Source organism: Mastigoproctus giganteus, chromosome 9 (assembly GCF_048544385.1).
Source record: "Mastigoproctus giganteus isolate SK-2022 chromosome 9, ASM4854438v1, whole genome shotgun sequence".
Lineage (NCBI taxonomy): Eukaryota > Metazoa > Arthropoda > Arachnida > Uropygi > Thelyphonidae > Mastigoproctus > Mastigoproctus giganteus.
Window position 1 is genome coordinate 140,103,107 of NC_143583.1, and position 12,172 is coordinate 140,115,278.

Genomic DNA, 12,172 nt, shown 5'->3' on the forward strand with positions numbered 1-12,172 from the left:
TACGGAAAAAAAGAAATAATTGCCAGGTTCTATTTGTCCTATTCTATTGAAATTTGGAATGGCTTGACAAATATTTTTAAAGGCCCAAATATAAAATTTCATGGAAATCCATCCACTGGGAGGTGAGTTGTTACTTACAGACAGACAAGATGAACACAGTTGTTGCATATGCATTATACAGGGGGTGGACAAAATAATGGAAATACCTGCAATAAGAGTTATAGGTATGCACTAATATGGTTTTGGGCCACCCTTTAATTTTAAAACAGTGTGCATTCTACATGGAATAGATTCAGGTTGGACCACTCTTCATGGAGGAACATTGCAAGCTCCTCGAGTGATGTTGGAGGAAATTTGTTTCTCACTCTCCTCTCGAAATATGCCTATAGTGGTGGAATAGTGTTTTAAGTCTGGTGGTTGTGCAAGCCATGGGAGATTATTAGCCTCGGTTTCATGCTCCTCAAACCATGATTGGACACACAGCATTATCTTGAAATGTGGCATCATTTGTGGGAAACAGTTGAATCATGAGATGAACCTGGTTACTTAGAATGTCAAGGTGTAATTCCGGTCACTTGAATGTCAAGTGACAGTAATTCGTCCATTCAGGGTGATGATAGGGCCTAGAGAATACCAAGATATAAATTTGTGCCCAAACCATTATTAATCCTCCTCTATGTTTGATGGTTGGCACAAGACAGTCAGAATGATGTTTCCTTTGAAATTTGCTAAACATGAACTCCCTCTGATGTTGGAAAAGTGTGAATGGTGATTCTGAAAATATGACGTTTCCAATCATCAAGTGGCCAGTTTTTATGCCCCTTACACCATTGCATCCTCTTTCTAGCATTACCATCATTAATGAGCAGCCTTGCTAATAGCGGTCCTGTCATAAATTTCAGCTTTATGAAGTTCTCACTGAACTGTTTTGCTAGAAACTGGATTTCTGCTACTCACATTAAGTTCTTTTGGCGACAGCAGTTTTATGTTTTTTGGGCTATAGTCCTTTTTAGTTTTTGGTAGGCTCTTTCAGTCTGCTTTGATTTTCTGCCACAATTCCTCCTATCAGATTTTGTTTTTCCATACTTGGTGAGTGCACTTTTGGTACAAATGCTCTGGATACATTAAACAAATCAGCAGTTTTAGTTACCGATATTCCTGTGCATGAATAAGTCTGCAATCAAGTCACTAAGGTGATTAGGGAAGCCAAGGTAGATTTTGATAAGCCCTTGACTAAGAATGCAAAGAAAGGTAGTAAAGAATTCTATGCTTATGTTAACGTCAGAAGAAAAGGGATGAACTACATTGGCCTACTAAATATGAGTCTTGGCATACTAAATACAAATGTACTAAATACATTGGCTTACTAAATATATTTGTCAGAAACCCTGTTTGGATTTCTGACAAATAGAATAAATATTTTGCCTCTATATTCGCCCTTGAAAAAGATTTTAGGAATGAGAACTAGATGTAAACAAAGTTATAATGGGAGCTAAATAATTTTGTAATAACTGAGAAGGCAGATGAGAAATGGGTACAAGTAAATAATGCACCCGAAGCTGATGGAATTTATCTAATTTTATTAAAAGAAGCAGCTAAAGAGATGAGCAAAATTTTGGCCATAATTATGAGAGCATCCTTGCATTCAGGGGAGGTTCCTTTAGATTTGAGATGTGCACATTTCTCTCCTGTTCACAAAGGGAGGTCAAAAGGCGTGGTGAGCAATTTTAGATCCATAAGCTTGACTGAAATAATTGAGTCCTTTCACAGATGTATGGGCAGGGTGATTGTTAACAGGAATCAAGGCATACTACTTCAGCAAGACCTAAAAAAAAAATTAGGCACATGGCCTGGGAAGTGGCAATTGAGGTTTAATGTGATATACGAGGCCTTTGTAGCCGAGTGGTGAGGAGCGGGAGTGCAGTAGCATATGCTCCTGACCACTAGTAGACCGGGGTTCAAGCCCCTGATTGCTAAATACAGTTGATCTGCCATCCTGCAGTGGGTTGATAATGGCTGCAGTTTTTTATGCAAGATATTGCATATATAACATTGTCATGTGCAGCAGTAATCGCTGAATAACATACCAATTAGGTGGTACCATACTCAAAGGTAATGTATTAGTATCAATATTAGTTATTATGGTGCAAGAAAGCCCTGGGCTTTTGTTGCTTTGGCCAAAAAAAAAAAAAAAAATTTTAGCCCACCTATTTGACTCCCTCCTCACATAGGTATCTATCCAGCTGAGCTCTGAATTTCCCCAAGCTGTCAGTCTCCACCACTCATGATGGCAACTTATTCCAGTAATTAACGATTCACTGGCTAAAAGAAAACTTCCTGCAATTCAATCTTAAGCCTCTCCTTCATAATTTGAATTTATGACCTGTAGTTCTGGAATCAGAGAAATGAAAATTTCATCCTTATTCATTTTACTTTAACCTCAGGGCCTTATACACCTCAATCAAATTGCCTTCAAAGCATCCAGTTTCCAAGATCTGCAGCCCACATGTTCAAAGTCTTTCCTCATATGGGTTCCCTTTTGCGGCCCCCATTGCTCATCTTTGGGCCCTTTCAAGTAGTGTAGTGTCTTTTTCTAGGTGTGGTCTCCATATCTGGACACAGTATTCCAGGTGTGATCTTACAATTGTGTTGTACAATGGTATTATGACCTCCCTAACTCTACAAGCAAATGTTTGATAAAGCATTGATTGAACACTATGGGCCACTTTCCCAGCTGTCTGTTTATACTGCCCAGAAAACTTCATGTCCAACTGTATTGTAACTCCCAAATCTCATTCTTTCTTTCTCTACTGTTTTCAGTTCTCCACCAAGTGTATAAATTATTTTGGGATTGCTATTCTTCAAGTGTAAGACCTTGCATTTTGCTAGCAGCAGTAGTTAGGCCTCATCATATTGCATAGAGGTCTGGAACCCTCATTTTAAAAAGGGTGTGGATATCTTCGAGGATGGGTTATTAGCTGTTCTCATAGGGTTTTTTTTTTTTTTTTTTTTGCACCATCTTAATCAAGTTTCTGTGCAAATTGTAAATTTTTTTCCTTATTGTTTACAATGTCTGCTATCGAAGACCTGCTTTCTCCATATGCAAGTCTGTTTAAAATCTCAATCTTGGATTCAATTGTTAAATTTCTGCTTCCTTTTAAAAGATGAAGATAACTACTGTACATTAAAATAAAATTGTTCAGAATCTTTTTACTCCGTAATCTCACACGTGTGTATCACATTAGTTGCAATTTCTGTATGCTATGTCGTTGATTTGATGCTTATCTTTTTTTATGTTTTAGCTTTTACAACCTCAAAAAAAAATCATCAGTGAACAGAAATATCAGATTACAAATTGTGTTTATTACAAATCGGTCAATAAACTGAGGACAGGAAACAACATTCCCATCAAGGGTAAAAAAAAAAAGCAGATGTCCTAATTTTAAATTTAGAAATCATAAAATATAATTGGTAATAATACTTAATCCTACTTCAAAAATTTCAGACCAAATATGGCAAAAAAAATTCCAGAGAACAAATAGATCTAAAAGACTGTGAATGAAATAGATCCCAACTGCCTTTTAATTGAAATGTTGTGTACTGTCATTCTTGCTTTGTATAAATGTATACAAAGCAAGAAATTCATTACAAAACTATTTACGACAAAAAAAAAACAATTTTTTTTTCATAGATTTATTAGTCACATGAATAATATACAAAATATGTACAGAATAATTACAAAATATGTACATTTCAAAAAAAAAAAAAAAAAAGTAACATGAGAAAATCTTAACTCCTGTACTGTTAGCAGTATGTTTAATTAAATTCTGTAAAGAAATAAAAGACAAAAAAACATTCAAAAACAGATATTGGCTTATCATATATGATATTGTGTTTCAGGCAACAACAAAATTGAATATGTTGTTTATTTTACATTTTTTGAAAGATATGACCCCATTTTATGAAGAAGTCTGTAGAGATCTTCATTGGCCTGTGGATAATTCTTTACTTCAGCAGATGAAATCATCAAATATAACACAACTTAAAAAATTGGATGAAGCAATAGAAGATGCAGAAAAAAATCTTGGAGAAATGGAAGTCAGAGAAGCTCACTTGACTAAAGCAGAATATCTTAGTCGAATCGGAGATAAAGTATGTTTTTCATTAGGAAATAGGCTGTATATTTAAAGCAGTATTTTGATTTACATTAAATTATGCATGCAATATTTATTTTAACTAAATACAAAAATTTTTATTTTTGTTCATTGTCATCATTTTGCACACTTCTAGAACCGAAACAAGGGTTACGATTTTTTCCCATTTCAAATTCATAAAATGACTTCAAGATAAAGAATATAGAAAAGAAATATATACCATTCTGTATATGTATATTCTGTATTTCCAGGAACAGAATTTAAAAAATATATATATAATTATTAAATAGATGTGTTATTAAATTAATAATTTAATTGTAATTTTAATTAAATAATTTTTAAAATTAATATTAAATAAAAATATCCTGACTATAATTTCATTTATTAAATAAATGAAATTATAGTTACAGAGATATACTCATTTGAAATTTTAATTAATTAATTTTGATGTTAGATTATAAATAAAATTATTATTAAATTACAGTGGTACCTTGGATTACAAGTAACTTGGTATGCGAGTGTTTTGCAAGACGAGCAAAAATTTTTAATAAATTTTAACTTGATAAACGAGCGAGGTCTTGCAATACGAGGACAGTCAGTCTTCGTATAACACGTGTTTACACTACACAAATTCGATCATACACGATTTATAAATACGGGAACGATATCTTATATAACACGAACCGAATTCGCTTATGCATGATTCGCCTTTGTGTTTACAAGAAATGGCAGTCCAACGCAGAATCACCCCAACCGAACGCAACCCGATAGGAATGAAGAGAAGATTTCGAAAATGTATTTATGGTTTTTTATATCAGTGAAGGGGAAACACATTTCACCATAATAACGTAAAAACCAACAATTCCAGCTAGTATAATCGCAAATACAATTAGATCGAGTTTACTACCAGTTTATAACAGATTCCACTAGCTGAAACGCAACTGGAAATTGTTTTTATTGTTTTATGGTAGTAACTCCTAGAAATGTGCTTTAGTAAAATGTGAGGTGTTAATAGTGTATCTCTGCCTTTACGGTGTTCTTTATTCAGTTGCTACACGCGCGCATCTTTGTTTATGTGTATCAAACGTGCCTCCTCATTTTGTAATAGTGCTAGCGATGAATCTGATTTCTGTGAAATCCTCAAAAGGAGGCAAAATCAAGGAATCTTTCCAATGACACTTTCCAAGTGTCATTGGAAAGATTCCTTGTTAAAGTCGCACAAAAATAAAAAGTCAACAGATAGCAGTGATTCCATTTTGAGACAGTGAAAGTTGTCCTACCCAATAATTAATAAATTTGATTGCTTTATGTATATTAAATTTAAATATTAAAAAAAAGTATGTATTTTATATTAATTATTTTTACAGTATATGAATATTTTTGAGTTTTGGAACAAATCATCTGGGTTTCCATTATTTCTTATGGGGAAATTCGCTTTGAAATACGAGTGCTTTGGATTACGAGCACGTTTCCGAAACAAATTATGCTCGCAAACCAAGGTACCACTGTATGTTCAATAATAATAAGTGTGTGGAGTCATGAGGGCTATCCTATTATGTGTTTTTTTTAATAGCTACCAGGATTTAAACTATTTAATACATTGGTCTTAATGCTGACAGCAGAAAACTTTGCCGTAACATGAATTCTACTGATATTCACTTACTTTCAAACAAATGGCATTCTTTTCAAATAAATATTGCAGAGGATATCAGACCTAATGCTTTTGCCCTAACCTATATTATAATGACACATTTTTCTTGTTATTTTTTTATTTTATTTTTTTTTTATTCATTATTATTATGTTTTTTGTTATTTGTTTTGAACAGTTAATTTGCTATTTATTTAAAATTTGAAATATTGGTTAAATAATAGATAACTATTTAGCGATGTAACATATCTTTTAAAGGTTAATGTGCTAGTTATGCTACCCACTAGTTTCAAACAAATGTGTTTAAATTCAATACACTCTCAAAGCAACTTGTTGCAAAGTCAGTGTTTGTTCTGTGGTTCAAGGCCACATATGTCATACCTTACTTATGCCATTCACATTCACATTAATGCAGCCATTCTAGTGTATATGCCATCATTGACCATTTGGAAGAGAGCTTATTTTGTAATGTGTGGGGTATTTGAGTCCCTTTCTCGGGACGCATTCTGGAAACTGGGGATGATTAGTAAATTCTGCAGACTTTTATAGGATAAATCTGAAATTAACCCCAACCTAAACCTCACATATATAGTATTAGAAAAATTAAGGGACTTCACTAATAACATTCTTTATGCAATAAGAAATGCAGATAAATTTGTTTCAGATATAATTTGATTCACTTCACTGTGTGCAGCAAAATTGTATTATATTGTATAGCATTGCCCATCATGACACCTACCTTGGGATTTACTGTACCAAAGGAACCTAAACAGAGATTCACTTCACTGTGTGCAGAATAATTTTATTATACTGTGTAGCACTGCTCATCATCAGCAGCTCTACACAGTATACACCTATCTTGGGATGTACTGTACTAAAGGAATCCAAACAGTGAACCTAATCTAAGCCATAATTCCAAGAGAATCCAAAAAAATATTAATATATACCTCTGTTTGAAGAAAAGATCCAGACCTATTAGTTTAACTTCTGTTCCAGAGAAAATAATGGAGTCACTGGTTAAAGAAGCATTGCATTGATCATCTAGACAAGACTGCAGTAATAATTCAGACACAGCATAGGTTTGTTAAGGGAAAGTCTTGTCTGACCAATTTGATTGGATACTATGATGTGGTCACAAAGGAACTGGATGCAAAAAATAATTTTGATATCATATGCTTGGATTTCAGGAAAGCTTTTGATATTGTTGCACATGGAAAACTACTATACAAATTGGAGCAGTATGGCATTAAGGGCAAGTTGTTGAAATGGATAAAAGGATGGTTGAGTGGGAGAAGACAGAGAGTGGTAATCAGTGAACATTGCACTTTGTGGACTAATGTTATTAGTGGAGTCCCTCAGTGTGCGGTGTTGGGCCCATTGTTGTTTTTGATATTTATCAATAATATTGATGAAGGTATATTAGGCTTAATGTCCAAGTTTGCAGATGATACAAAGGTTGGCAGGGTATTTAATGACAGTATGCTACTACAACAGGATCTAGAAAAGTTGGGCAGATGGGCTGAGAAGCAGCAACTGAAATTTAACATTGACAAATGCAAAGTACTGCATATGGATAGAAGTAACGTACCAACTGTGTACTACACTCAGGTTGGTAGAGAATGAAAAACACCTGGGGGTAATTGTGCAGTCAGATATTAAGTTTTCTGAGCAATACAGACAGGCTGCCAGAGTAGGTCATGGGGTTTTGTCAGGGATATACAGGAATTTTGCTAGTAGGGATAAGGAGTTGATTATCCCTTTGTATCAGGCCATGCTTTGAGTACTGTGTACAGATCTGGAGGCCTCATTTTAGAAAGGATGTAGAGTTCCTAGGACGAGTACAGAGAAGGGCAACAAGATTGGTGAGGGGAATGAAGGGCACTATTACGAAGAATGACTTAAGTTCTGCAAAATGCAGCATCTGGAGACGGCACCTGTGAGGTGATCTGATTGAGGTATATATGGCCTTGAATGGGTTGAGCAGGCTCAGTGCTGATGGGGGCATAAACTCAAATTGAGAAAAGGCAGTTGTAGAGTAGATGTGCAGCAGAAATTTGCCTTTAGCTGGCAGTAGTTGATTACTGAAACAAAGTTGAGTAATCAACTTCAGTAATTTAAAGAAATTTAAGGAAGAACTGGTCAAACTTTTAGAGCAAATGGATGCGTGAAATGGGATTTTTTTTTTTTTTTTTTTGTTTTGTTTTGCTGATGCTGTATAAGTTTGCTTTCTTGCATCATATGCTAATACTAATTTCAAAATAAGATATTTTTCACATATAATTAAACTTAAAATGATTAATGATCATGGTTGTGCTGTTCCATTCTAGCAGCCTACTCATTGTGGAATGAGTCATTCAACAGAGGATCCCACAGCCTGTTACTCTTGTCATCACATCTGCTTAATGGTAGTTGTAGTTGCTCAGTAAAATGAACCAAACTTCCAGTACAGAGCACTGTAAGATAATGTATTAGAGTAGCCAGGCTAATTAAGTTATACTCATATGATGGTGGAGTAAAAAAAGTAATATCTTAGAGTGAAATTAAAATATGAAAACAGAAGAAAAGAAAGGAAACCGGTGTGTCTCCTTTTCCTTGGAGATTATTTCCTTGGAGACAAGGCATTAATGACCATTATATATATTCACATGGATGCATGTGTGCGTGCACGCACACACACGCACACACACCACACACACACACACACACACGGGTATTTCAATCTCTCCTTAATTCTGAAAGAACTGCATCTAATCATAGTGGGTTCTGTGCTATGTTTAAATTTTGAAACAATTTTGTTAATGTAGTGTATATGCAATACACTACATTTCAGGCATGTTAGCAAATAGTAATACAGTCAGTCCTCGTATAGCACGATAATTGTGTTCCTAGAAACCCTCATGCAATGCAAAACTGTGCAATATAAACAACAGGCCCTATGGGAAAAGTAGGGTTAGGTGCCGACCACCTAAGATTGAACACATTTGTAACCAAAACATTACCAAACACGAATAAATAATCGTAATAAACTACGTTACATATTTTATTACAACTATTACATAAGCAAACTTATTTTTTGTTTGATTTTCTATCCAAACAGATGACAGCCGTTCCATTTCTTCTAATTCTTTGTGTCTTGATCTAATGGATTTTAATTACAGTTTGAGTTGTTACTGCAGTGAAAGTTGTTTTTATTTTCTCTGCATTCTTTCTAATTCTTGGCATTGCCTCATTTGTAGCACGTACAATATCACATGGTCTTTCATTTCGCTCAAAGCGTTTCACAATTTCATATTTTTTCTTTATCAACAGAGGCGGACTGGCCATAAGTCTTACCAGAGGAAACCCCGGGGGCCAGTGTGATTTTGGCCATAAACACTAGTGTGAGGCCACTACAGATTTTCCCGGGTAAGAATTTTTGATCCAGTCTGCCTCTGTTTATCGATATTGCCTTTCTTTTTCTATCTGAATCTGTAGTGTCTTCACCAGGACGCTTCCTTTTCACACCTTTTAAGTATTTTACTCATTTTTAAGGAATAAAGCACAATTACAAAATGAGGAGGCATGCTTGATACACATAAACAAAGCTGCACGCATGTAGCAACTGAATAAACAACACCATAAAGGCAGAAACACACTATTAACACCTCACTAGCTCACATTTTACTAAAGCACATTTCCAGGGGTTACTACCATAAAACAATAAAAACAATTTCCAGTTGCATTTCTGCTAGTAGAATCTGTTATAAACTGGTAGTAAACTCGATCTAATTGCATTTGCGATAATACCGAAAGCTGGAATTGTGTGGGTTTTTACATTATTATGGTGAAATGTGTTTCCCCTTCACTGATATAAAAAACATAAATACATTTTCAGAATATTCTCTTCATTCCTATCGTGTTGCATTCAGTTGGGGGTGATTCTGCATTCGACTGCCATTTCTTGTAAACACAGAGGCGAATTGTGCATAAGCGAATTCGGTTTGTGTTATATACGATGTCGTTTCCCTATTTATAAATCGTGTATGATCGAATTCGTGTAGTGTAAACACGTGTTATACGAGGACTGACTGTATTGTGAATTCCGGTTAATGTTATTGCTGGTTATTGTTATCATCTGTTTATTATAATCAAAAATAAAAATCCAGGTCCATTTATATTATAATGTATGTAAATTTTGCTGCTTTATATGATCATACCACCGTTCATTATTATAATTTTTCGTTTCAATTACGAATATATCTTTCAGAACACTTAAAATTGTATACAAGTCAGAAATTTGCTGATTATTTACAACCCTGACCGGCCCCGTGTGCCAGGCGATTGTGATCGAGCGTTTTCTCTGTGCTTAAAGTGTGATTATCCAAAAGCGATTTAGAGTTATATTAAGTTTCTGCCCTTAAGAAATTTATTTATTTAAAATAAGCTACTGTTACAAAAGTACTTGTACAGAGCAAAAAAAAAAGTTACCTTTCTTTATTTTTCATATTTCTTTTACTAACACTTACTACTTTACGCTTGGTCACACCGGGCACTGCTCCTGCTTCCCCATGGCGGGGCCAGAAATCTTGGCAGAAAAGCTAATTTGCCAAGGGCCAAAAGGAGCAAGCATGGACCAAAATACATTTCTGCCTCTAGAGCCGACAAGCTCTCGGCCAGAGATAGACATTGACCATAACATGTCACAACCCAAAAGGTTGAAAACCACTTCCTCAGCGACAATTTATCCTACATTCCTTATAATGCACTCTCTTTCAGATCAGCCTCTCAGTAAGCTCTCTCCGTTCCTTATCCAGAAACACCTGGAAAGTCTGGCAGGATCTCCTAAGACAGTCAAGAGAAACTGCTAAAACTTACAAGCTTTGCTGGAATTCCAGTAAAAGTTTCTCCCCATGCTACTCTAAATACATCTAAGGGTGTTATATCCAGCTGGGATCTATTGAATGTCACGGAGGTGGAGATAACACAAGAGCTTCAAGATCAAAATGTCATTGTTGTGAAAAGAATTATGGTGAAAAGAGAAAATATACTCACACCGACAAGGAATATTATTCTAACTTTTAACACCCCAAATCTATCACCATCGATAAAAGCAGGCTACTTACTCTGCTGCATTAGACCATATATTCCTAACCCATTGAGATGTTTGAAGTTCCAGAAGTATGGCTACTCTCAAACGGCGTGCAGAGGAAACCAGGTTTGTCCTAATTGTGGGTTCACCCACCACACCCAAAGCGACTGCTTGGCAAAAGAAATGACTTGTCCCAACTGTAAAGGAAACCATCCTGCCTACTCAAGGACATGTGACAGATGGAAAACTGAAAAGCAAATCGTTAAATATAAGATAGAAAATAAAGTAAGCTTTCAAGAAGCACGGAAATTACTTACTCCCAGTATGAATAAACGTGTGTACGCCAATATTGCGCAAAAATATCAATCAGTAGCCACCCAAACTGATGTTACAGTCCCTTCAACCACCTCAATCTCTGACTGGGCTCAGACTGTTCTCTCTCAGCAACAGTCCAATGTTCCGAAACAGTTGAACCAGGCAAGTAATACTGCGCTTACAGTATCAGCTACATCTCCTTCTCCTCCCCCACTGATTTCTTCTATATCGAATAATCGTAACTCAAATTTAAAGAAGAATATCCAAGAAACGTCTATGGATACTATTGACTCATCCAGACAAGAAGAACCGATCTTAGAAATATATGCGGAAGAAGAAATAAACACCGGTCGACCATTATTCCCAAAAAAAGACAAACCAAAGCCTGAATGTCACAAGACAGTCACATTAAAAAAACAGTCAGAAGCAGCTTCTTCTACTAAACATCAGTAATGCCTTACATTCTACAATGGAATTGTAGAGGATTTCGTAGCAACCTTAATGATATTCAAGTCTTAATTAACTGCTACTCTCCAACTGGAGAGTAGCAGTGGTGGCGTGGCCATCTTGGTCAGCTCAAAGATCCCGACCAAGCAAATTTTTTTGCAAACTAAAATTGAATTTGTCGCCGTACGTTTGCTAACCCAGATTGCTTTAACACTGGTATCAGTCTATCTCCCACCAAGTCATACCTTCTCTTACCAAGATCTTGAAAACCTGCTAATGCAATTAGTACCCCCTGTCTGTCTCTTGGGTGATTTCAATGGCCACAACCCCTTATGGGGATCGACAAAATTAGATATACATGGCCGCTTAATTGAAACCTTTCTGGATAAGGATAACCTTACTGTTCTTAATACTGGTGCACCCACTCACATACAACTACCAACTGGACAAACCTCTGCAATCGATCTATCAATATGTTCCCCTATTCTGTTTCCAATTATAGAATGGTCTGTTATGGACGATCCCCTGGGCAGTGACCAT

At 35.5% G+C, this 12,172-nt stretch overlaps 1 protein-coding gene across 1 annotated transcript in view; it reads left to right on the forward strand.

Annotated features, from left to right (window-relative positions):
- Window positions 1–12,172, forward strand: part of Rpn7 (regulatory particle non-ATPase 7) — a 114,052-nt gene that overhangs the window by 12,264 nt on the left and 89,616 nt on the right. The window contains exon 2 of the mRNA XM_090381725.1: window positions 3,947–4,152. Coding sequence (XP_090237851.1) covers window positions 3,947–4,152 — 206 coding nt within the window. The remainder of the gene's footprint in view (window positions 1–3,946; window positions 4,153–12,172) is intronic.